This window comes from Rhipicephalus sanguineus, chromosome 5 (genome assembly GCF_013339695.2).
Source record: "Rhipicephalus sanguineus isolate Rsan-2018 chromosome 5, BIME_Rsan_1.4, whole genome shotgun sequence".
Classification (NCBI taxonomy): domain Eukaryota; kingdom Metazoa; phylum Arthropoda; class Arachnida; order Ixodida; family Ixodidae; genus Rhipicephalus; species Rhipicephalus sanguineus.
Window position 1 is genome coordinate 78,366,962 of NC_051180.1, and position 27,157 is coordinate 78,394,118.

The following is a 27,157-nucleotide window of genomic DNA, read 5'->3' on the forward strand; positions in this document are numbered from 1 at the left end:
AATACCGAATGCGCAAACGTGAGAGGCCTAAAGACGCCGACAGGCTAGATAGGTGGCGCCATCTAGCGGGGCCAAGGTGTACGAGGAAAGCACAAAATTGTTATTGCAGAAACATCGGGCTTTCTACTTCCAATGTAAATGCCTTGCAGTGGCATAATTACGAATGAGTTGCCTTTTTATTTCTCCTCAAGAACACTAAGCGAAAACAAACGTGTCCATGATTGTGCTTGCGCGAAGCGTCACAAGATGTCGACACCATCACCCGGTAACCCGGTATTGCTACACCCCTTCGCTTATAACGGGATACTGCACACGCTAAAAACCTCTCTTATGATTTTGCCGCAGCGTAATTGAATATTATCTAAATTAAATGTAGGTTAAATGCAGTTATCATCACCATTTAGTGGTTTGCGCAAACGTAAAGGTTTACGTTTGGGCAGCTAGAAAAAACTTTACTAAAACTCGAGTTCCGGTAAAACGGTAAACGTAATCCGGTAACGGTAGCGTCAAGAAGTATAAGTTCAAGCTAAAACTCCCTATTATCTGTACTTTTTAACTGAAGTGCAGCTATTATAACACCGAGGAAGATAAATTCATGCGGAAGAGCGTTCCCTTACAGGGTACGTAAGCAAAGAGTTTTTCTGAAATGTTAGCTTTGTCTCGCCCGATAAGCAAAACACTGGCAACTGTAGCAATGGAGCTTTACATGCTCGGCCCTACCCGCTCTCTCCTGCACACGTAACTGCATAGATATTGCGCCTCGTTACGTCCTGATGGACTACTGCTATGCCTCCCTCATGTTGCCGATTCATCCCCCCTCCCCCTAACCCCCGAGCATGTTTTATATGGCTGCTTTTGCCTGCAGTTGCGTAATTGAGCGGGTAACGTTAAAACATCTTTGATATACACCATGAACTGCGGCCGGGAAAGCGCTGTGGCGCCGCGTACGGTGCCGGCCTTCAGAGTAGTGTAAGCAATTACGTCGTCATTTCTTGAAAGCAAGTGTAACGCCCGAGAATGAAGATCGACATCGTCACGTAAAGCACTCTTTAGAAGCGCTGTTAAAGTGCTGGCACCACGCCAACGATGCCAAACAAAACTATGCCCCCCCCCCCGTTTGGTTGCGTGGACCACTCCGCGAGTTCTCCTTACTCGCTCCACACACACACACACACACACACACGCACACACACACACACACACACACACACACACACACGCACACACACACACACACACACACACACACACACACACACACACACACACACCACGCACACACCACACACACACACACACACGTCACACACATTTCTGTGTTACCACATATTTCTGCACATTGTCACACACTTACACATAACAAATATTTCGGACACGCGCACACAGAACATACGCACTGAATCTTTTGTGTGTCCTGCAGCACAGTTAGCTTCACACTTGCACAGTCCTTGTAGGATCGAAACATGCATTTTCTTAGCGGTGCATTTCGCAGAATCGGCAGGCAAACTGTTTTGTCGAAAATGCTCCGCCGAGTAAATACGAACAGGCGCGTTGCATCTAATAGACGAGGAAGAGTGACAGGGATATCTTTTCCACCGGAGAAATGTTAGACCAAAATTTGCTGGAATGGAAAACGACTGCTTGTCAACGATACAACTTGCACCGTGGTCCTTATCATATTCGAGGAAACAGCGCATACAGCAGAAGCCCGCGTTAACGCACGTGTAAGCAGGCAAGGAGGCCCAGAGAAAGAAAGAAATAAGCCAGGCACCCGCGTCTTGTGCGCCGAACGAGAGGTCCCGTCGCGCGATCAACAACAGCGAGCGGTGCATTCTTTCTTTTGTATCAGGGTGTGCGAATCTGTTTTGTCTTGCTCCGCCGAGTCTCACTAACGAGGAAGCCAGGGCGCGCACGGTTTCTCAATTCTTGCGCTGGCCGCCCGGAGGAGTCCACGACACACAGTTCTCGCGTACGCTCTCCCTCCACTGCATACTGTGTGTGCCCTTTGCTTCTCCTCTCGCCCGCTGTGCACGATAGTCTCGGAGTTCGGGGAAGCCTGTAACAAGCGGCGAGCTCTGTCGCTCTGCGCTACCCGCCCCCCCCCCCCCCTCTCCCCCCACACTGCTGCGAAACAAGACCGGGAGGAAGTAGAGGGGAAGACCATGCTCCGTCGACGTCATGCGCGCTTCGGTCGCGTGTTTCTAATCGCTCGCATCCCTCCCCGTAAACAGCCGCGCGTGCGAGTGCCACGAATTCCCGATTCTGTACTTTTTTTTTAGCGAATTTCAGTTTTATACTGCGCTTTCCTGTTTCTTCTTCCTCCTCCTCCTTGTGTTTCCTTTTGTAGAAACTCGCACGCACGGCTTATGCAGAGTAATGCCGAGGTATGGACGATGGAAGCATCTGTTCGTGCATTTCATTTCTTTCGCGTCCGCGAACACTCCTCTCACTCACTCACTCACTCACTCACTCACTCACTCACTCACTCACTCACTCACTCACTCACTCACTCACTCACTCACTCACTCACTCACTCACTCACTCACTCACTCACTCACTCACTCACTCACTCACTCACTCACTCACTCACTCACTTCACTTCACTTCACTTCACTTCCATTTTTGTCGCTTTTTTGAGATAGGACACCGCGGCCAGTTAACGCATGAGACACGATATTATAGAGTAACGTTCAATCGCTTCGTCATTCTACTTGGCTGGCAAGCATAATCTTTTCTTAAAGATTGTGCTGATATGCGCTTCGAAATGACCAATTTTAACTACCGACGAAGTGATGGACTTTTCAGCCCCTTCGCTATCTGCAATCCTTTTCCTCAGTAATATGAGAGTGGTATCCAATTTACATCTGGGCTAAGTCATTAGAACAGTAAGCGGAGGAGTGCGCTATCATTGTGACTGCAAGGGCCGTGGCGCCTCGTGTTGCCTTTTCTATAGACATTCTATCACTCTTTAACTTCGTTTGCGCGTTTATATGGTTGCCGTCTCTTTGTGAAATTCACCGTTAGTGCCTGCGAAAAATTCTTCCTCATTTGCGGCTGCGCGCATCTTGGCACCCCTTGTAAGGCGGGCGTTATGATTTCATATTTTCCATTGATGAGTTTAGCTCCCTAGAACATGCTCTTTTTTTTCTCTCTCTCTCTGTCTTAGCGTACTATTTTTTTAAAGCCTCCACGTTTTTTTGTTTTTTTTTTGTAGCTCTCCATAGTCGCTCACAAGCTACTCCCTGCCCTCAGTGTGTACTTACTTCAAGTCACACACTCAAATGTGTCCGCATATCCTTTTCTTTGTTTTTCTTTTTTTTTTGCCAAGACACGTGGAGAGGGGTTAAAGGGGAAAACGTGACAAAGAAAAAGAAAGCCCGACAGAAAATGAACACACACTCACACGCAGTGCCGAGCATAACGTACGAAATGAGTCATGACTTCTTGAGGTCCGTGCTTATTGCCTATAGCCCCGCTTCTTTTCTTGGACATACAAAAATAGCACATTTCTCCGAAGAAGAAGTAGAAGAAAAGAATGAGAAAAAGAAAGGAACGGAGCGAGAACTTCGGCTCAAGACTGAGTCCGTATCTTACGCCCATTCACTCACTCCTCACATTCTTTGTTTCCTGTGAACATTATTTGTTGCGCCGGGTGCGCCTTCCTATCTTACCTACTACACTTTTTTCTCGTTTTTCTATGAAGCCCGCGGCTTCCTCATCGCGCGGCTCATTCGCGAGACGACCTCCGGCAGCACTAGCGTGCGCGAGCAACGACAGCGCCGTGTGGTGCAGTAGCGGACGGCCGCCGCCGCCGCAGATGTGTATAAAGAACAGGGCTAATAGATGGCGCCTGGAAATGGAGACACTCCCCCCCCCCTTCTTTCCTTCTCCCTCCTTCCCTGCCCTGTTCGTTAGATAATAAAGCAACTTCGCCTCTGTTCCCTTTCTCTCGGATCATCTCTTCCTCAAGTTCCTCTTTTCTCTCAACTCCTCCGCTTCATCCGTATTTCTTTCTCCTTTTTATGTCGTCATTTTCGTTTACTACTACTCAGCTGCCGACCTCCCGAAACATAAGAAAACATCATAGGCTCCTAGTGTGTGTGTGTGTGTGTTTGTGTGTGGCAGTCGTCGGCTGTTGTGCGCTCGATTGTCTCGACGACTGGAAGGGTTTCGAAGGGGTGCGGAGGCGAAAGTCTCAGTGCCTTCGGCTGTGCCCTACTGTACATGAGGCATGATCCTTCACTTTTCTCTCTCTCCGTGCGCGACTCATTCTCCTTCTCTTACATCGTGCCGTGCCAAGTAGTTCTCTCTCTCTCTCTTTCTATCTCGACTTTCTGAGACGATTGTCCTGCTCCCCAGTGCATTCCTTTTCTCGGGCCTTCTTATTCGACTGTGTCTTTTTGAGTTTATGCTCCGATTGTTGTTTGTGGAACGGAAGAGAACCCAGAAAAAAACAAAAAAAAACAGATCAAGAAAGGCAAGGAGCAGGAAAAACCAGCACCCTTACCCACTCCTCCGTTTCCTCCCGCTACCTCCTCTCTCCACCAACGACACGTCTTTTATGGGATGGCGGCATTCATTCAAAACGCTTGGCCTCTCGTGGATTCTTTCATTTTTTTTTCTCCGTTTCCTTTTTCTTTTTACTCTCGTTTCCTAAGAGTGTGGAATTCTTTCTTGTTCCCGTTCTTGAGCTCTGGCGCGGTTGATTCGCAAGCTCTTTCCTTGCAACAGCCCGGCTTCAAGGAGATGGATAACAATATTTCGGCACGGGAATTACAGCGCCATCGGCTTGAATGCACGTTTTCTGGGAAGGGCGTTTGCGTGTGGCCCTCTCCTTATTTTAACACATCGTATAGCCGCGATGAATGAAGCCGGCTGATGTAGTAAAGAACGGCAGACGGGACTGTTTTTTTTTTTGTAATATGTATTATTCGGCCCTGTTTTCGCGCGTTGGACGTATTGTGGGGAGCCTTTCTGTCGGTTATGCAAGCAATTCGCCGCTGTTACCGCGACATAAGAGGCCGCAAAGGAAGTGTAAATGGCATTCGTATAGCGCAAGAGCGGTTTCATTTAATTTTTTGGCTTTTCGTGCGTGCGCGCATGTGTGTGTGTGTGTGTGTGTGTGTGTGTGTGTGTGTGTGTGTGTGTGTGTGTGTGTGTGTGTGTGTGTGTGTGTGTGTGTGTGTGTGTGTGCGCGCGTTTGAACTGAACGGGAAAATCCCAGAAGGCCGCCCCGCCACGGTGGTCTAGTGGTTATGGCGCTCGACTGCTGACCCGAAGGTCGCGGGATCGAATCCCGGCCGTGGCGGCTGCATTTTCGATGGAGGCGAAAATGTTTGAGCCCCGTGCACTTAGATTTAGGTGCACGTTAAAGAACCCCAGGTGGTCGAAATTTCCGGAGCCCTCCACTACGACGTCTCTCATAATCATATCGTGGTTTTGGGACGTTAAACCCCAGATATTATTATTATTATGAAAGCCCAGAAGGCCTTGTAAGAAAAGCAGCAATTTGTAGCGAATCATAAGGATTACGACATGTTCTTTATTTCGCAGTGCAGCACATAATCTTGTTTAAATAGAAACATCTTTATTAAATATATTAAATAGAAACATATTTACATAACGGGAAATTTATGCTGCATTGCTTGGACGATCAAGGAAAATATCGGTTGTTGAGACAATGCCGGTGACGAGTATCACATGGATGAAAATCCAAGCGTCCTGACATAAATGTTCTCTCTTAATTTAGTGAATTTTACTGCGCTTCAAAGACTCAAGACGTCAACAGAAAACTGGATTACGAGTGAGTGAATAATGAGTCACAGTACGATACACTGCACCCTTATTAAGAAAACGTAAGTCTTTTTAGGGAACTCCAATGAGAGCACGGGCGAAAGCCTACGCTGTCGCGAGACGCTCATATAATTGCTTCGATGATCTCAGTCGACTGCATTGTGAAACCAAAGGGAAGTGCTTCACTGTTTAGGGCGAGTTTGGGTTGCCTTAGAACGTGTAGTCATGAAGCGAGATTCAGTAAAGAAGAGGGTAATTGTACTGTAGGAAGATAATTGTATCGGCTCATTATGGCTTTGCGGGCACGGAGCAGAAGAATCGGCCAGTCAGGAAATCTGCCGAAACGGCCACTTTTCGACCAAGGCGACCCTACGCGAATCTCGCTTTGAGACCAACCAACTTGTTAGTGTGCCTTCATGTCCGCGCGATCATGTAGGCTTCCTAAACTTGTTCGTGCGACCTAGCTCTGTCAATCACCGGTGCGAATGCGCCCTAATAGGGATTAGAACAGACGCGTTCATGGTCGAAACGCAGATGCATGGAGTCGAAGCTGAGAAGGACACGGATCGCACGTAGCCTTGGTTTGAATAAGCTAGTAACAGTGCTGAGTCAGCCAGCGGGTACTGAGGCAAACACATTGTTCTCTTTGTTTTGCCACCGTGAAACTGAGGCGCACATTGAAAGAGAGAGAAAGATGACCGCGAAATAGGAACGCAGATAAAAGGAAAGGGTTGTGCCGAAGCCTTCTTGTTCTTGGCGGATATATATGCCAGGCCTCAAAAGGTCCTGGTGGTACGGGAGGCGTGTGTAAAGGCCGCACATTTGGAAAGAGCGCTGCGAGCTAAAAACACGCCTCCACCAGCAATATAAAAGTAGGGGGGGGGGGCGGTGGAGAATGTGAGGGCGCTACACGAATTGGAGCGCTGGACGAGGGGCGGGGGGGGGGGGGGGGGAGAGGGTGAGGGTGAGATGATGCGAACGCCATTGCGGCAGGAGCTGCGGCGGGTCGGAAGGGCCGCATCAAGCTCGCGGTGAAAGGATGGAGGCGAAGGGGTGTGGTAGCGGTTTCTCGAAGGCAGCAGCGCTTGCGGCGGTGCTTATAAATATTTGACGCACGTAATCTGAAGTGCAGGCACGCCGACAATAGATGCGTGGCCGCGGCGGGCGGGCACGCAGAGGCAGCCAGCGGGCCGGCTTTCTCTCCCCCTCTTTCTCTCCGCACTTCGCGAGTGATGCCTCGATGACGTGAGCGGAAGCCTCAAGGCCCGTTATTTGGCCCAATAAAAGCACCCGCCCCGCTGCCGCAACGATGCCGCCTCCGCCGCCGCCGTCTTTGCATCCCTTCTCATCCTGCTGTTCATACCGTCATCCTTGCGCTCGCGGTTGATGTCGCATCGCCGTCGCCCCTCATGCCCCGCGTCGGTTGCACGCGTTCTGCCTTCGATGCTCCGTTCGCTTCGGCGAAGGGGAGGTGCACAATACACGCTGTTTCCTTGTCCTTCTCCTTTTGCTGGCCCGAGTTTCGATTTTGTTTCGCGCCCTTTGACTACGATTTTCTCTTTTCTTTTAAATCAAGTTTTCGCTCGTGACAGTCAGAAACGACGCGCGCTTCGAAGAGACTCTCGGACCCTTATTTTTTCGGACGGGCTCTATAAGTGCATGAGTGTTGAAACGAGATAGAAGCTCTACAGGAAACCGCCCTTTTGTGCGCATCGTCCGTGGAACTTACGGTGAATGCGTCACAATCCCCTCGTTATTCGTAGTCAACGGACTGTAGCGGTTCTTTAACATGCGCGTCGCAAGGATCGAAGCACTGACCCTCTAGTGGTGTCAGTAGACCGAACGCTTCACCGTTCGTTGTTATCTCGCTGCTCTCTCTCCTTCCCTCGTATGTTTTTTTCTGTCGTTCACGCACACCTCTTCCCCACAAAAGAAAATATTTTACAGAAGAACGCGGTCCCCTGTACAAATCGATCGGCGATAACAGCTCCCACGTGGTAACTGGGGAAAACAAGGGGCTTTGTTCTTACTTTCTTGTATCTTCCTGCCAGGCATACGCCTTAGGAGAGCCTATTTTAGGTTCAAAGAAGACGCTACGGACAATGGCGCACTCCTATCGGTGCTGACTCCGACCACACTATGCATCACCATACGCCTACGCGCACGAAGAAGTACAGGAACAGTAGACAATGTGGACTATTCAAATACACTCGCATGTGACGCGAATGTACTTTGTTACCCGACAAGTACTGCCATAACACTTATCACGACGCTTGTCCTATAACTCCTTGAAATCTAGGGAGGATTCTCACGCACTTCACCCTGCATGCTTTTCCAGGGTAATACTAACGATATGCAAGAGAAAAAAAATCTCCTTTAGGAGTTGCCACTGGATACATGATCACACATTCCACAGGACGCTTCTTCACTTCATACGCAACACCGGTCTTACGGCACTCATCTAATACAAATATACACACATATCAATATGGCCTTAATAGCAAGTCTATATCGCAGTAAAAAAAATGCGCTTAAGCGCAGAGTACATTGTAGGTTGCGGCCGTCACTAGACTCTGCTCTCTGGTGGCATCGGCATGCCGTCTTTCATCTTTCTAGCGTTCATCAGCGTCTGGAACGGCTTGCTCCAAAAGGCGCATGTCACGGCCACCGAAATACGAGTTTGGCATTAAATTTTCGTAAAGTCTAAACTTTGATGGGGTGTGCAGTCCTTCATGTCGGATTTGTGACTTTGTGAAAGAAGGTTTTTGTGACTACGCGTCCAGGAGCGCATCTATAACCATACCGCAACCTAACAAAGTGGTCAACGTATTGGTCACTGCGTACCCTGCCGATGGCAGGCAGTGCAGAAGGGAATCAAACAAGAACAGGGGAACCACGGCTGGCACCGAGTAAGAAAGAATCCGTCAGTTCATTGAGCGCCCTTGGCCTCATTACTGAGGCGAATAGATAAAAGAATCGAACAAAAATGCAAGTAAAAAACGTAAACGAATACAGAAACAAGCAACACTCGCGCCGGCGTCTTATTCAGAGCCGAGACGAATAGATGAATGGCCGTCGTGACGGCGAGACGAACAAAAGAGCCAAAAGGCGGGCCGGTTGAGGCGGCAGAGGCGACGCGCCTTTTCGAGCTGCCTCGAGCGACCCAAAGGGGCGTCTCGGGGTGCGTGCAGCAGCCGGTGTGACGGAGCGCCATTTATCAGAGCTAGACCCGCGCTCTGGTCAGCAACCGATAAGCATTTATCGGGCACCACTACTGCCGGGGCGGGAGCAGGGTGGGCGGCAGAGCGCGGAAGAAACAGAATTCGGCCGTCGGCGTGGCTCGATGAAGCGAAGACGTCGAAGAACCACTCCTTCTCCCCTCTTGCCCTCTAGTACGGCATATAAGGGATGCCCGGAGCCAATGTCAACCCGTTTCCTCTGGCGTGCGTTTGCGGAGGCGTCCTTTGTCGCCGGCCTTTGTTCTGCGGGCGCATTACTCTTGCACGCCCGGTCCAGCCACCGCCGTCCGGTCTGGCCAACGATGCGGCGACGCAGCTATGGACTCGTAACTGCCCGTTCCCTTTCGAACGACGCGCCGACGGCAATGTATCGCACACGCACTACGTGGGCGTGCTCGCTGCCGAATAGCGGCGCCGCGTTTCATTAGGCGCGAGATGTTGTTCGGGAAAGAGAAAATGCTGCGTGGGTGCTTCGTTTGTGTTGTGTATGTGTGTGAGGGAGATCGCTTCCATGCTCGGCGGGTTCCTGTAGGGGAAGAGCGAGCAAGGAGGCGGTGTTGTGCTCCGCTTTAGCGGGATCGTATACGTCCGCGACGGTGCGCGGAAACACGAAAAGGTGTCCCGCCTCTGAGTGTGGGCGACGAAGTACGGGAACGGAGTCTGACGACCGACCGATCGCGCGGCTTATAGTCGTGACCTTTGTTGCGGCGTGCGGCGCCTTGCTCCGTTTGCAGGGAATAGCATCGGACCTTAATTCGACAGTGTGGTTTAACAGTTTGCTGCGCTCGTCAGTGTTGTTTGTTTGCATAGTTGGTGTCTGTCGGGGGCGGCACGTATCACCAATGCGACTACGGAGGTGCTATATTGGACTTCGTCAGATTCCGCAATGTTGTCAAATTTCGCCATTGGTCAATTCTGATTGGCCTAGAGGGTTGCTACGGCCTCTCTGATTGGCTTAAAAGGCCGCCATTACAAAATTTGACACTGGGAGTTTGAGACTGTCCCGAAGAGCACCCCGGGGCTGGTGCAATATGTTCGAATAGCTGGCGCTGATCGCGAAAATTTCGTGGAACGCCGGTAAATGGAAGCCGTCCCGCCGACATTCAAGCGCCTATAATGAAGCGTGGTCGCAGAATTTTTCAATAACTTGTTTTTCTATAGTTTTATTGTGGAAACAACCCGTAACTCATGTGAAATAACAGTGTGAGGGTAATGAACGATATTTCTGCTAGCGATGTGACAGTCATATTAGCTCTGAAGTGTTGAGGTTCGATGACATTGGGCACGCTGAATTTAAACCGATAAACAAGATTAACCATGGCATTCAACGGTACAACCTTTTGAGCAGTAGATGCGACGGCGAGTTTGAACCGAGACCTTCGTCTGTTCATTCAAACAGAACTTGTTCCCGAAAAAAAAAAAAAACATGTGATTGTAAAGCGTAAGTTTTTATGTGTATTTTCGAGATGTGTCACCCATTGTGTGTGAATTAAAAGAATGTAACCAAGGTTAAGCAATAGATTCCTCGATATAACTACTTCATTTCATCAATGCCGCTTACATTTGAAAAAAAAAAAAAGACTAGCTCTATCCAAGTGGGATGTGGAGTCAGTCAGTCAGTCAAGAACTTTATTCATCGGTCCTGAGGAGTTCAGGCCGCCGGGGGATCCAGGGGGGACACCCTAGCAGCCGCTACCGTAGGCGACGCCCGAGTCGGGGCGGGAACGTGAAGTGTCTAGCGTATTTTAGTTTATTTTATATTTTATTCCAATTGTTTATTGATGCAACCTCATATATACCATGGCTATAGACAGAGCAATAAACTCTTTTTTTTTTCACATGAAGAAACTGTTTGGTTTTCTTCACATAATGAAAAGTAGTCTGAAATGCCGGAATTGTTGCAAGAAGGAAACGATGGCATCGCCGCCTGTTTAATAGGATAAAAGAAAAACCAGAAAAAGCTCAGAATACCTACCGAAATTTTCGGTTCCGGTTTGAGATTTGGCATATCCGAAAAGCGTTGTTAAACTGCAACTCACTGAAAGCAGGGCCATTCCACTCCAAAAGTCCCAGCCGTTTTGGGGACCATTTCAAATGTATTTGAGAAAAAAATCGTGCTGATTCATTGCATTGAAAACAGCGAATTACTAGAATATTTCAGAGAGAAAAATATTTTTTTTTTACGTTGTAGCATTTTGAATTTCGCAGAGTGTCGTCTGAGCGATGTTTATCAGAAAATTTATTCTTAGAGTACCGTTTCTTGCTTCAATACCAAATTTGGCCTAGATTTTAAGCAAATGCATTTGTGTAAGCTGTTCGAAGCTGAACAACATTACTGCAATTTTTCAGTCATACACACCTCCAGAAAATTTTCCAAGATGTTCCATGCCTGCATTTTTTCCCCTTATAATGTTGCTCGATGTACGAATACCTGAGTAATGAATACTTACTTTACAGAAGGTGTAATTTCAGTCAGAATATTTTCAGACCAGTGACGTTTCTTAATTTTACGATAAAAAATCACAAATTTGAGAAAATGATCGTTTTAGTGTACATTGAGACGCTGTTTACACCACGTGGTGCTCCAATTAAAAATCAGCGTTATATCTTAATCGAAAGGAAATAAAAGGTTCTTCTTATATGGCAAGTTTTATCGCTACAATATTAGTTTTAAGGAAGAAACTAATTTTTGAAGTTTCCCATTGACGGCTATCTTCCCATTTGGTCATACGGCAGCTCCCTCGTCGACGTTCCCCATTGCCGTCAATGGGAAACTTCAAGAGTTGTTTTCTTGCATGAAACAGAAATCTTTCCGCCCAATTAGTCTGACAAGTTTTTTATGTATACATAAAAAACTTGTCAGACTAACTGGGCGGAAAGATTCAAGGCTCGAGGGCGTCTTACCCGGTCTAAGATCGGGATGATTCGATCGACTTTCCAAGACTCGGGCACAATTTCTTGTGTGTTATAAATATTGTGAGAATAGTTATGCCAGTTGGTCCGAGGTTTTTTTAGCATATCATACGTAATGCCGTCCGGTCCAGAAGCCGATTTTTGACGGCATCACGCTAGTGCACATTACAGCTAACTTAATGTGAATGCAGGATCTAGTTGAGGACGTTGTGCCCAGTAGCAAGCGTTAATTTTCTGGTTGGCTAACGCAACAGAATCATCAAATAAGTGCACATTTTGATGGAGAACCGGGCCTAGTGATAAGTTCACAAAATTTATCTGCAGCCACCATCTCCCGTATGTCCAAGGCTACAGCAAGAGCACGAAATGGGAAGCTCTTTGTTAATGGGCCGCTAAACGCACGTGTTACTAGCCAAATTCTCGGAACGAGTGTGTGGGAAGAGAGCGTGCCGCAGAATCCAGGCCAGTGCAGTTTACGTAAATTTTCTAGTCGTCTGCGCACTGCGTAGTGCATGTTCTGAGCATTTTTGTATGCTTCTAAACTTCCGCTCCGTCGATATGCCCTTTCGGACCCAACGTTTATAGATACTTATAAACGTTGTTCGGACCGGCATCTGATGACCCTGAGATGTTCGTACTCTCCGTCAACCGCAGCATAATCTTTCGGAATTGGAACTTTCTTTGTACACCTGTGCACATTATCCTACAGGAATTCAGTAAAGTTTTCAACTCGCTCGCTCACTCACTCACTCACTCACTCACTCACTCACTCACTCACTCACTCACTCACTCACTCACTCACTCACTCACTCACTCACTCACTCACTCACTCACTCGCTCACTCGCTCACTCGCTCACTCACTCACTCACTCACTCACTCACTCACTCACTCACTCACTCACTCACTCACTCACTCACTCACTCACTCACTCACTCACTCACTCACTCACTCACTCACTCACTCACTCACTCACTCACTCACTCACTCACTCACTCACTCACTCACTCACTCACTCACTCACTCACTCACTCACTCACTCACTCACTCACTCACTCACTCACTCACTCACTCACTCACTCACTCGCAAACAAGCGAGTCGGGCTAATGATCAACAGCGTGAAATAGGATCGTAACGTTATCTACCAGTTAGCCACCGATAAAGTCACGTAGTTGGAACGTAAACAAAGTTCGGTGTTGTGGAAGAAACTTAGAAAGAGCATACGGCACGAGTGTTCTTTATAAGCGTGTCTTAATTGGGAACACTATTTGAAACGTACTAGAGTCCTGATGGCAAATCTTTATTTTAAAGAAAACTCAGCCAGTTGCACGCCATGCAAGCCGTCGGACGGCGAAACTGCAATCATGACGATGACTTTCGGTACAAAAAAAGTCATTGTCATAATTTCGTGTTATTTGTTTGAAGAAAAGCATCACCATCGTCATCATTTCGTTTCATTTATTTCGTTATTGACTCTCCCCCCCGCTCTAGTCACGTGACCTGCGTGCCACCTACTACTACTACTACTACTACTACTACTACTACTACTACTACTACCACTACCACTACTAGTATACGACGACAATAGCACAGGGTAGACTAGACCCAATCAAAATTTGCTACATCGGACTTCCTCGCGCTAATTCATTGTATTCCATATGATTGGTCTATTCCTATTTTTATTGGTACATAAACTAATAATTTTTCAATTTTTTTATATACCGTAGACGGCCGATTAGTTCCTTTTCGTTCGTCTAAGTTCTAAATTTCCCCACTTATATTAACAGCCGGTTTCATGGCCAATCCCCCGAACTGGGTAAGAGCCAAGAATTAAGGATCAAACAAGCTAGCAAGCAAGCAAGCAAGCAAGCAAGCATAGCTTGGTTGTAAAGGCCAGAAATTACAAGTAACTTCTTTTTAAATATATACACCCACTCGATGCATTGCAGTGCTCACAGGCAGGTCGGGCTTAGCTAGGGCAAGGAAGAGTGAACGCTGGTCGTCCCTATTGACGGGCCATTTGTTTAGATACGCTATCACAGGGTGGAAAGCCCCGAAGCTTGCCTTTACTCGCGTGATATCGGCGTACAGCATCGAAAGCGGTCGCATCAGTCTGTACTTGTGGCGTGATGCCGACGGGGCGTTTCCCGCAGTATTTACACGCCAGTGCTTGGTAAAAAGAAGTAAAAGGGGAAAAAAGGTATCTTACTTATCGAAGCGGGGAGGAATGCAAGTTATCGAAGGCAGCTTGTGACGGGAAGCATCAATCTAACGCGCCCCTCTCCCAACCCCAACCTCTACGCGCATCGCTAAAATCTTTCTCAGAGTCACTTTTCTTTCAGCGCTTAGCGGCAAGCAGGTAAGCGCAATGCATATTAAAGCTGCATTAGTAAATTGCCCTTCTACCTGGAATGTCATCCTGAAAAGTCATCGAGGATGAAGGCGATAAAGGCATTACTGGAGTTTTTCGGGACAACGGACTTGAACAAGCGGCTGTAGACTAATAGCGATGCAGTATACCCCACAAGACTGACGGACTGTGAAGTTGTGTGTGCGTTCTCTTTCTCTCTCTCTGTCTCCTTCTCACTTTCGCTACTCTTTTAACTTTAGAACTCACCCATCCCTTTCCACAGCGTGGATCAGCATACCAGTTATTATAAACCGGTTGACATTCCTACCATTACTCTAACTCAGGGCTGGGCAAAGATACTTTGAAATTGTATCGCGATACGATACAAGATACTCTGGCAAGAAGTATTTGAGATACAGATACAAGATACTCCCCGAAAAAATGTATCCGATACGATACCTCCCAATTGTATCTTAAGATACTTCGATACATTTGCAAATTTGCTACTATAGATCTCTACAATGAGATCAAAGCGGTAAAGGCGTATGTACAAAAGCATTTACTTGAATATTTCGCAACTGCCACCAACTTTGCTTAATTGTAATAAAATATCTGATTGCATCCCGAAATTTCTGTCATTCTTCCTCAAAGCCACTTCTCACACCGTGCTCAAAGCATACCAGTTTCATTCCGAAAGAACTTACTGGGATTTGTTTGGCTGCTTAACATGACAGCTCTTTATATGCGGCGAGGTCAGCTGCTTTTGCTTGACACTTTCGCAATTGATGCGTATCGCTGCTCTTCTTGGCGACCAGCTAGCTGGTTGCCATCTACTTGCAATAGCGTCATTAAGAAGCCTCCGCATGATGGCGCAAATACCGCTGTACAGTCTTACCTTGTCCGTAAGCGTATTACCGTTTTCGTAATAGCGCATCACCCCAGGGGCGTAGCCAAGGGGGGGGGGGGGTTGAACCCCCCCCCCCCCGCCGAGATTTTTCACTTTTGCTTGCGTATATATACATACACGTACTTTTACAAACGCACGCACGAACATACATAAAGTATGGTTGAACCCCCCCCCCCCCCTCCGCCGAAAAAAATTTCTGGCTACGCCCCTGCATAACCCTACAGGTGTAGAGCAGCAAAAACACTGGTAGGGATATTTTTTGCGACCCATGGTGCGAAGACGATAGCTAGAGTCAGCACTCACAGTCCATTGAAGACATAAAAGTGCAATAATTTTTCATATCCTACTTATCTTCTGGCGTAAAGGATTCGCTAGCAACATATTCACTAACGGGCTATCTTTTACCAGAGTGCTTTGATCACACTGGAATTGTTGATGGACTCTGTTTTTACCATTTCTCCTCCAAGAGATCTTGTGGCGCACAGAAACGTCTCGGACGTATTCTATCAGTACAAAGCGTCGCACGATATCACTGCTATTCGCACTATTGCCACTTCAAGCTGTTCTTCCCTGCTGATTTAAAAAAGTGAAAAAAAAAGCATTAAGGAGACCTACAAAGGAAAACGAACATACCCGAGTCAATAGCAAGATGGTTCCGTATTGAACAATCACAGTCATTAAGTATGCAGTGTGTTTCACGTAAGTAGAACCAAATATTTAAAAGACAAGTGGTTAACTGCGACTGAATGAAACCAATGGCATATGGTTTGCCGTCACATGGCACTCGTTATGGCATTTTTTATATTGCGCCTAAATAGTTAATTAAATAAGCTCAATCATGGAACATTTTAAATATTCATTTTTAGGCCGATTGCGTTTCGTCACGAATAGAGCGCATTTAAAAACGACCGATACATTTTTTTCCGTCGTACACGGTGCGTGGTGAATATGTTCCGGCTTTTTAAAGGAAACCCTCGAAATGTGAAATGAAATCACGTGACTGTGCTCATGCGCTACCGTACTGCAGCGCTCAAAAACGTGCTTCGAGCGAAACAACCGGCGCGCGGACCGCCAAGCTGTCGCTTCTCAGGGACGCTGGCGTTTGCTATGCCGTGTGCCTTAATGACGCACTGTGGAGCCGATACCTAAAGCAGCGGCCGCTCATTTCACCATGGTCCACGCGCCGGTTTGGTCATTTTTGAATGCCCTCTACAACCTAACAAAGTGCCCTTGGCCCTAAGTTGAATATCTGAAGTGTTGTATATTTCATCGTAGTTAATTAAGGAATAAAGCGCAATATAAAAATACACCAACGAGAGCCACATGACGCTAAACCATGTAGTTGGTTTTATTCGCTAGAGGTCAACCACTTCTTTGTAAATATTCGGTTCCAGTTCCGCGAAACACCCTGTATAAATACGATACAGGTGGCACCTCTAGAAGCTATGACAATAGAGCATGACGTACCGTCCACTTAGATGTTACGGTCAGACAATAGAAAACTGATTGCCTCAATTTAGATGTTAAGGACAGAAAATTGAAAAAAAAAAACAGTACCGATGGAAAATAGTATAAAGGGGCTCGTGGGGACGCTCATGAGAAAAACGGAGTACTTTGCACTATACTTCTCAATCCCCCTTCCTATTATTTTTAAGATTTTTTTATATTTTGCATTATTATAATGCAAACTCAATTTCGCTATTTTACTAAATCGTAAGCAGAATTTTTGTTACAGCCTACTCTACGCAGGCTCACATTATTTTACATCCTTTCAGGCAGACACCTAAAAAAATACGACTATAGCAAAGAACGTATTTTAGCGGCTGGTTACAAAAGACGTATAACAGTAAACAGACGGGCAAGGACTATACCGAGGCCTACGTAATGCATGTAATGCTAAGGGGGTACAGCAAAGAGAGCAATTGTGCTATAAATCAAATTATCATTAAATAACTCCTTGAATAATTTAGCAGGAAGAACAACGATACAGTACGCCAAAATATCTTCTGTTACGCAAATGCTTGTTCTACTGCATCTAGCATCGGCATCGGTGGTGTCACGGTTGTTAGAATCTCATTTGCCAATCAATCTCATCATCAAGGTGACATGCACGAGATTATTCTAATCGCTGATGTGTGATAGCCGCGAGACGTAAATCAACCCCAATATTGCATTATTGAGACTTTGCAATAAAGCACCCACGCAAGACGAACTTCGATGAATTTGAGCGAAAGACGCCGCACGCATTGGAGTACTCAGCACAGTACAGTGGCTACGAACAAGTGTCATGGCACCGACACAATTAAAAAGAAAGAAAGCATTGTGCAAAAAACGTCGGCTGCGCGTAGACGTTCTCGCGCCTTTTCTTGTCGAGGTGGCTCGGGTGCCATCACGTGAGTCTGCTCCACGAATAGCGACGCGTATGCCTAATCGGCTGTGCTCGCTGGAGCACTCTGGCAGAAAGACAAAAGGATGTCACTGTCGTTAGTTTTATTCAGGTGGCATAGTGGCAGCAGTATCATCTTCAGAAGCGGAGCTCAGCCAACGTTTATTGTTTCGCACGGTGGTGTTTCCATAGCAGTATCTTGTATCTTTAGATACACGATACATTATCGAATGTATCGGAAATACAGATACAGATACTCGTTTTGTGAGACGTATCGCGATACAGATACAAGATAACCAACGAGTATCTAAGCTAGTATCTAAGATACATGTATCTTCGATACTGCCCAGCACTGCTCTAACTCTTGTTTTCTTTCCTTATCTTGATAAGACGCTTGATTAACCAAAGAAAAAACAAAAGGAAATAAAAGATACAGGCATCCTGGAGGTGGCGACGCCATCTTGAATTTCCCGCACCAAGGTGCAGTGACTGGACAGATTTTGACAGCGTCTGCTCGGGTTTGTCTATACTTTTATCGACAAAAATTGCATCATTTGCTAATAGTACCAATGACTGAAGGCAAAAAGTTCTAACAATACTTACGAAGCCACAACGGCTCAGATATGATAAGTAGTACCTTAAAGTTAGTGACGTCAGCATGACATCACTGATTGTTTGTATAAGATGTTTTTGCCGGTCGTTTATGTTGGGACTTTGAGAAGCAACAGATTTCGACTACGCTTTCTGTTATGATTCTTTGTGTGTGTGTGTGTGTGTGTGTGTGTGTGTGTGTGTGTGTGTGTGGTGTGTGTGTGTGGTGTGTGTGTGTGTGTGTGTGTGTGTGTGTGTGTGTGTGTGGTGTGTGTGTGTGTGTGTGTGTGTGTGTGTGTGTGTGTGTGTGTGTGTGTGTGTGTGTGTGTGTGTGTGTGTGTGGTATAGTTCTTCTATTTTACTACAAAGGTTCTTTTTTTTTACTTCTCGTTTCTTTATCTGCAAAGAAATATTTCCTCATACCGCAGAATTGACGTAAGACTTGCTGTATTTTATTGCACTGCGTTTGTTCTTTGTCATGTTAGAGTGTACCGAATGACATCAAGTTTCCATCTGCTCACTGAGCACAAGCTTTTCTACGCCTGGAATCAATACGGGTGATCAATCATTCCCGTGTGGTTTGTCAATACCGCGCTGGCGTGGACAGGCTCCCTTAGCCACCTTGTGTTTGTCGCCGGAATACAGGTCGATGCAAGCTTCTCGGAAACGCTGCTTTCAGGAACTCCTTCCTGTAAATTACGACTTTGTCCCGCTGGAACTGAGAAAGCATTCATCACTTCAATTATGTCCATTGCTTATGTTCTTCAGGAAGTTACGTTATAAATGGTCAAATGATTCGCTCTACGTCTAAAAACGTGTGACACCTGAACTCAAAAAAGTATTAAGCTCTGTGGTAGAGAATCTTGAGGGTGCAACGTACTCTGAAATACTTCGCCATAACAAAATTAATTTGATGTATTGTACTGTCAAGATCAAACAAAAATGAGGACCGGCTGTGTAAGCACGTACTGAATTCTTCAGCAATGGTGAAGGTGCCCCATTTTCAGCACACTGCCTCTTCTTCGCAGTCCATGTCTAATGAGCCGTTCCTTATGCCTTTTCAAAAGTATTTATATTGCTTCATTATTCCTATTTTGAGGCATCGTCGCAACCAGCAGAATTATAGACACTAATGAAGACATTAATGACATTAATGAAGTTTCCACAAGCTTGCAGTCTTACAGCTTCATTCAACGTTTTTCTATGGTGCCAGTAAGATACGTGTAATACAGATGAAATGGAACAATGCTATAACCTGCAAGGCCATAGTAATCTACGGGAGATCTGTAAATAGCCTACTGTCTCAGTTCACGTTTAGGGGAGGAGGCGAATGTGAGGCTTAACTGTGATCCCCCCCCCCCCCCCTCCGCTCTCTATCTCTCTTTCGTTGTGGAGCAGCAGCAGCGGCCTTCGTCGTCGGCCAGCGCCCGTGGCGTGCTGAGCCTGGACCAGGAGGTTGGCTTGAGCGACGCGCTGCTCCTCGAGCCGCCCACCGAAGAGGCCTTCATTGCCAACCTGCACCAGCGATTCAAGAGGGACCTCATATACGTAAGTCGATAAGCACAGTGACGACAGAGGCTGTGTTCCAGTCCTAGACGGTATCGTAGGCAGTCTACGCTGACAACTTCGAAGACAGCGCAGACTCCCAGTTGGCCGAGTAATGGAGCGCGTTGCGATAGCGTCTGTGCGACGAGACACCACCTCTCATTGACAAAAGAAAGCGGAGAGAAACAAACAAAAAGGTTATTTTTTTGAACTCCATTCCTGTTCTAATATATGCAAAACTTAACGTGACTTAATTAAGCGCGTCGCGTGCCTGTGGGCAGACGACCATACCGGCGAGATCCGCGCTATCAGAGCATTCCGCCCAGCCGCCATCTTGTTTGGACAGCAATGTAGCCTGCATCGCATTTGTCTACGACGCTGTGTTCGCGAAGCTGTCCACTCTGCCGGCTACGTAAGAATTTGAATGGGACTTAAAGGAGTACTGACATGAATTTTAAAATTTTTCGGGTTGTTGCTCTAAATGAAAGCTCGGGTGTCGAGAACCCTAAAAAGAGTGTCGTGGTGCCTGGGGATGCATTGCATATATTTTTAATACCGCCTCTTTCAACCAGAAGTTTCGGTTTCGGTTTCGAGAGGGCGGCTTCATAGTGACGTGTCAAGTCTGCCCGTGACGTCACGGGCAGACTGCAACCCACGAAATATGCACCTGCTGTCCTTTGCTGTCAGTCGAACGTGGTTCATGATGAGTGAACTGTCGTCTAGTGCCTACGACAGCGATTTCTGTGATTTAGGCTACATGCAGAACCCAGACTTCGCAAACCAGGTGAGCTGACTTGAAACGTCATAGGGCTCTCCATGCGGTGAAGCCGCCTCGCAGATGCTGGGAGATGAAAACTTTAAAATCAAACTTAAATATTTATACGTGTTTCCCGGATGTGGTGTGGGGAGAGCGTTAACACTACACGCCAAGGAAACCAAAAACGTCCGTTTTGCTGCACTTCAAAATCGTGTCAGTACTCCTTTAAGGTGGCCGCTGTCCTCTTAGCTGTCTATTTTGCCGTCTGCGGCGAGTATTGGAACACACGTAAATAGAGAAAGAAAACGGGGAGACGAGTCGGGATTTTGGATGAGATCGAATGAAAAAAAGATGTTGTTATGACAGTGAATAGCCAACATTAGGGACACTAGCTAACACGTGCCATTCTTTTGCATATACTAATCATTAGTTAGCAACATTGGTCGACAAATGCCTACAGTTAGTCAAAATTAGCAATCGTTTAGTCATCTTGAAAGGAAATCTGCCAACATTAGCCGGCATTAGCAAGTGCTGAGCAATCGTGATTGTACGCGAGGAAATGCGGTAGCTGTATTTGTTAAGAAGTAACATAATGTAGATGAAAGACGCGGAAGAAGACATCACCTTGGAAGTGGTGCTTGCTGGTTCCTACGATCCGTGCAGGCCTTCACCTTATACTCCCCCGAGTACTTCACAATAGTACGTATTCTTTGTGTGGCGGCAGTGCGACTATAGGAGTTTGCTTAGGTCTGTGTACGGACATCGCCTACAACAATTATGTTGTGCTAGAATTAAAAGCGTCACGCAATGCGTCGGACACAACTGCGTAACCGTTCGCATCAAGGAGATATCGTAGATATGCACAAACACCGAATCAGTGCTGTACGGCGCTATACTATTCGAATTCAGCACTTCGCGTTTTTTCTACGGACAGGACGTAGATCCAAATTTTGGATGTAATGACCTATACGCGTAGTGCACCGAACTTACCCGGAATCCTTCCGAAACGGCCAAGGGAATGCTCGGTGAGAGAATAATGCCGCGCGAAAAAAGCGTGCATACAAGGTCGTTGTTTCTCTCCTCGCCCAGTGCTTGCTCGCATCTTGCAGCGGCGCTTATCGCAGCGTATGCGATGTCAGGCTGGTTTATGACGCGGCTGCCTTCACGTTCGCTTTTGGTCTTCCTCTGCCCGAGGAAGCTGGATGTACGGTGCAGTAACTGTAGCTGCAGAGACCGGATACGTTTCTTGCCACTTCCGCACTGGGCAACCGCGCTTCCTTCCGCTTGACCTAACAACAACGAAGTGCATGCTCCTTTTAGGACGTCTTTGTTGCGCTCTCTCTGAATCGACTCTCTCATCGCCCGTTTTCGCTGCTTTTTCCCTAGCGCCCGTATTTAGTTTTCCGAACTTCCCACAATACGTAACGATTCTTTTTTTTTTTCCGCTAATGACCACGAGCCTTATCCCTCACAGGCTTAATCGTTAGCCCTTCCTCAACCTTAATGATCAGTCAGTTCCGCATGAGCATTCAGAAGGAAATAGTGACAGGATAATATATCTTCTCTTTCGTTATGAGAGCTCGTTGATGGGCTCATTGAAAGCACGAAAGCGTCACTGAAAGCTCTTATAAACTTCAAAGGCAGAACTGAAGGGACAGAAGAAAGAGTCTCAGGCTAACATTTTTCCATACTATAGATTATCCTAAAATGGACATTGACATAGAAAGGTATATGAAGCCACCAATCGTGTATCTCACTCGGAAAGGGCCATACCTTCAAACTTCGTTTTAGAGGGCATGTCTTGTGATATTCATTTGTTTGTCGAACCACAATGGATCGCAATGCTCTTCCGTCAGACAGTATATGTTTATAGTGAAATGGTGAATTTTACCACGCTTTGTATGTTAGAATTGAATAGAAATTTGCGTAATGCTGTAATGCCTGCAAGGGCGACACAGATATCGAATAAATAAACAAAATAAATATAGCGAGTGAACAGCTTTATTGCTTCCCTCATCTGCGGAGTTGCGCCTGACCAGCAAGAATTTCACATGGACGTCCAAAGGCGTGCTGATTTAACCTTGGAACGACAGAAAGTTGACCTAACTGGTCTGTTATCACGATTTAACCTCTTTTACCATTGCTTAATCTTAGAGACGGTATTCATTGTTGCGTGATTTTTGCCCCTTGCAGACCTACATCGGCACCGTGGTGGTCTCTGTGAACCCGTACAAGAAGCTGGCCCTCTACTGCCCGGACGTGATTCAGGCCTACGAGAAGTGCAGCATGTTCGAGCTGCCTCCGCACATGTGAGGGCAGGTTATTGAGTGACGCAGTCCAGTGGTCCCGACGTAGCTAATATTTGTACATCTACCATATACGCTCTTTCATTTGCTTGTAATTTTTCTTCTATTGCCATAACAACCAAACAATTTACAAAGGGCTCTTGTTTCAAGGAAGGTCATGAAGGTATTCCGGCGAGGCGCGACATAGCTGCTACGCTGCAATGTCAAGCGGCCTTTGATACTGGTTTATGTAGTAACTATCGCCTGAAGCTTGAAAGGGAATTGAAGCTTCATTTTCCTTTCTTTTACAAAAGAGGAGGACGGGCCTTAAGGCTGAAATGCCTGACGAAGGCCTCGGCTCCCATGTTCAGTATGACACAGAAAAAAAAACTAATAGAAAGCATAACAATATAAATACAACGTCAGGCGCACTTGCAGGTGTCAAAAAGGGCGCTATTCTGTTCGGCTAACTCTAGCACATCGCACAAAACATTTGACGTTTTGTGCGAGATGCTTGACGTTTGAAGTATCTTTCCGCTTGATTCGCAAATGAATGTTTGTGCCGTGTTTTTCCATGTTGGCCGTGAACTATACGATTATTAGTAAAAATTGTATTGTTTTATTCGTATGGAGATGTGTCTCGATCAGAGTTCAGTGAATAGCGAATATCCACGTGGTAAAATTTCTTGAACCCAATGTGCATGGTTATTCTTACGTCGTTATCTGTATTCTTGCTTCAGCGCCTGATTGTAGACGATTCTTTTGTTTCTTCTTGGTATTCTTTACCCGGTCAACGCATAGAATAATATAGAATAATTAACCGCGGTGCGCGGTAATTAAGTGAACGTCCTTGCAGAAAACTGCCGCCAAATGTTTGCAATTTATTTATTTATTTATTTATTTATTTATTTATTTATTTATTTATTTATTTATTTATTTATTTATTTATTTATTTATTTATTTATTTATTTATTTATTTATTTATTTATTCGGTACCCACAGCGCCAGAGGCGTGGGGAAGGGGTTTACAATCAGTCTGAACAGTTCAGTATTTGTCATACATAAAGCGTGGAAAACGGTAACAACAAAACAATAGCCACAGCAGATTGACAACATAAGTTATTCAAAGCAGTATACAATAAATGTGCCAAAAAAAGAAATAAATAACACATAATACAAGGTTAAGTCACTTCAACAGGAATTAAAATAAGTGACTTGATATCGGAGTATTGCCACAATCGGTTAACGTATTACAATAGCCTCTCAGTGTCTCCTAAAGCGATAAATCTAACTATAGAAACTCGAAAGGGCACGTTGCCATGCTGAGTGACCATCATACATACTGTTAACATAAGCCACAATTTTGTGGAACGCTTGGTAACGGGGCACTGAAATGAATAGTTTAGAAATGTAAAGTAAGAAAAAAAAATAATAGAAGGTATAGCACAATCTTCAGGCGATTACCGCGTTCTCCTAATCGCAGGTCAGTGCCTACACGGTAAAGCAACAGTGAATAAATAGGTCTATATTTTGTCAATGTTTTTGACTTGCATGTACAGACAATATGCATTCCTAAAAGCCTGGGTGTGCAAACACGGACGAAAGAGAGAAGTCCAGACAGCTCGAGAAAGTTTGTAGCGCCTTGACTTCTCTCTTGTGCCCTTGTTTAGAGCCCAGTCTTTTAACATGAATATGTGCAAACTAGCGCAGGTCTCTGTTATTCTAATGCATTATATTTTTCTTCGCAGCTATGCACTAGCGGACAACGCATACACGTCCTTAAAAGATCGGAATCAAGACCAGTGCGTCATCATCACCGGGGAGAGTGGCGCAGGAAAAACAGGCAAGCGTGCCCTTTACCTTTTCACGAACAATGAATTCGTGTTGTTTTTTTGCTGCGTTAACACATTATCGTATGACTAAGCATTTTCGTTTAATAGAAGTTCACCGGGCAGATCGTCACGCTTCTAAATACTAGCTGTTGAAACGGCTTTGAGAAAGTTCGCCCTGTTTTGTCTGCGATTGAAGCTTCCGACCATGCAATCCTTACACATCTCGTTCAATATACTAATTTACTACAACGGACCTTGAATAAACGACGAAACCGAAAGGGATTTGTTCACAGTAAAGCAGAGTTCATCAATATCACAGTTGGTTGCGTAGTACAGCAAGTATTTTGATTTCGGGCCCTAGAAAATAATATCCTACCCGACAAAGTTATTTGCTTGAGCTACGTTGCTGATACATGCCGGCATTCCGAAGGCTCGCTACGTCTTATTGAATGTCAAAATAAGAACTGAGACTAGTTATGATGTACAGTGGTGCTTCATTCAAGGCCTAATGAATAGTAACTACGCCCATTTAGATAGTTTTATTAACATTTTGTTAACCCCGTGTACAATGTAGCGTTTCGCAGCCATGTATACTTCGCGATAGAGATGATCGGCGAGTAAAAATGGCGGTCCACTCCCCTTGCACGCCTTTTCCCCAGCCAAAAAGAAAGGGAGGGGGAGGGGCGATAGACACAACCGAAGGTTTTGTATAATTTCTTATATGCGTAGTATAAATAAGTACATATTTATAGAGTGGTGTTTGTCCTGCTGTATAGCAAATGCTGTCGCTGTGCAGAGGCAAGCAAGCTGGTGATGCAGTACGTGGCGGCCGTGTCTGGCCGGGACGAAGAGGTGGGCGCCATCAAAGAGCACATCTTGAGAAGCACGCCCGTCCTCGAAGGTGAGTAATACGTTTGCTTATACGATCGGCATTCCACCTGAAGTGTCACGATGACAGAAAGTGTTCGTGAAACATGCAAATTCTATGGGCGTCATTTCTTTGCATCGACTGCTTGCACAGATTGTGTTTGCTTCCTCGGTCTGTACAGAGGTGGTCAAAAGCTCCCAGGCCGCGCTGCCATAGCAACATGAGATGGCGGCCTGGGGACTTTTGAACACCCCTGTACGCGTTATTCTACGGTCGTCTTAAAAAGACGGGGACAAAGCTGTCCTTCATTAAGGTGAACACATATTAGATGTGATGGCTTCGAGATCGAGCGCATTTAACTGACTTCCACGTAATATAATAGCTAATACTTTTGCTCGCGGACTGTGCGAAACGGTACATTAGGTTTCACTTGGGTGATACACATTCGCTGTAAAACCCAGCTCAATTCTGGTACGCAGAACTTGAATAGTCTAGGAAGGGTATATCTTGTGTCATGGATAACACCAACTTTTCGTTCACCGAGAAAGAAACTTTCCTTGCGCCGATGGAATGGTGGGCGCTGCAATGAATATTTATCGAAACCAACTTGCCGGCTGACCACCTTGCTGGTTTAAACTAAACTGATATCAACACGTGTCAGTGCAGCGCAGCACTTGAAAATAATAGCGCCTTTTTCAATCTGTTCAACACACTGTATTACCTCCGTACTCTAGAACGATCCACGACTGGGAGATATTTCTTCACACCGCCAAATTAAGCACAGCGCCGCCTCATGGCTGAGCAAGAGCTTACACTTCTCAGAAACTGACTGAAATTGTCAGTGCACTGCAGTGACGAATTCTGTCGAGAAGCGGCGCTACCAATCACTTTTTCGAGTCGACGCGATATGGAGGAACGTTCTAAAATACGGGCGTTAGTTCTGCGCATAGGCGTGCGCCCATGGGGGGCAGAAGAAGGCCAACCTAAGCCTGCGAATCTAGCGGTGGCCACCAAGACTGCCCCATACAATTCATTCAGACCTTTCCCTCGTTCATTCATTCATTCCCTCATTCATTCAGACCTTTCCCTTGTACAACTCATTCAGACCTTTCCTTCATTGTTTGAAGTGCAGGTTCATGACCATGCAGGTTTTTTATTGCGATAGCAATTATATGGACACTCTCGGCTGGTTTTTGCCGTCGCCGTCATGTCTCGTATATGTTTGACTATAATGGCGGCCACGGGCTCCTGACGTTGCATACCAAGAACTGTTTACTTTAAACGTTTGCTCCCGGAAAGTCAGGGACCAATGCCAGGCTGTTGTTAGAAGCACATCATCGCTTAATTTTCATTTGCGCACCCGTTGCGAAGCTTGTTTTCTTTCGGACTCTACCGGGGGGGGGGGGGGGTGGAAGGGTGCTCTTAGTATTCCGCCGCGGTGATGTAGCGGTTACGGTGCTCGGCTGCTGACCCGAAGGTCGCGGGTGTGATACCCGCCGCGGCAGTGGCACTTCGGCGGTGGCGAAATGGTAGAGGCCCGTGCACTGTGCGATGTCAGTGCACGTTAAAGAACACCAAGTGGTCGAAATTTCCGGAGCCCTCCGCTACGTCGGCCCTCATAATCATATCTTAGTTTGGGGACGTAATACCCCAGATAATATTATTAGGCGGGGGTGCTATACCGCGAAACGT

The 27,157-nt window shown here is 46.2% G+C and overlaps 1 protein-coding gene across 1 annotated transcript in view; it reads left to right on the forward strand.

Annotated features, from left to right (window-relative positions):
- Positions 1–27,157, forward strand: part of LOC119393817 (unconventional myosin-Ia) — a 190,127-nt gene that overhangs the window by 110,711 nt on the left and 52,259 nt on the right. The window contains exons 3-6 of the mRNA XM_037660996.2: positions 19,577–19,726; positions 22,674–22,789; positions 24,514–24,608; positions 25,394–25,498. Coding sequence (XP_037516924.1) covers positions 19,577–19,726; positions 22,674–22,789; positions 24,514–24,608; positions 25,394–25,498 — 466 coding nt within the window. The remainder of the gene's footprint in view (positions 1–19,576; positions 19,727–22,673; positions 22,790–24,513; positions 24,609–25,393; positions 25,499–27,157) is intronic.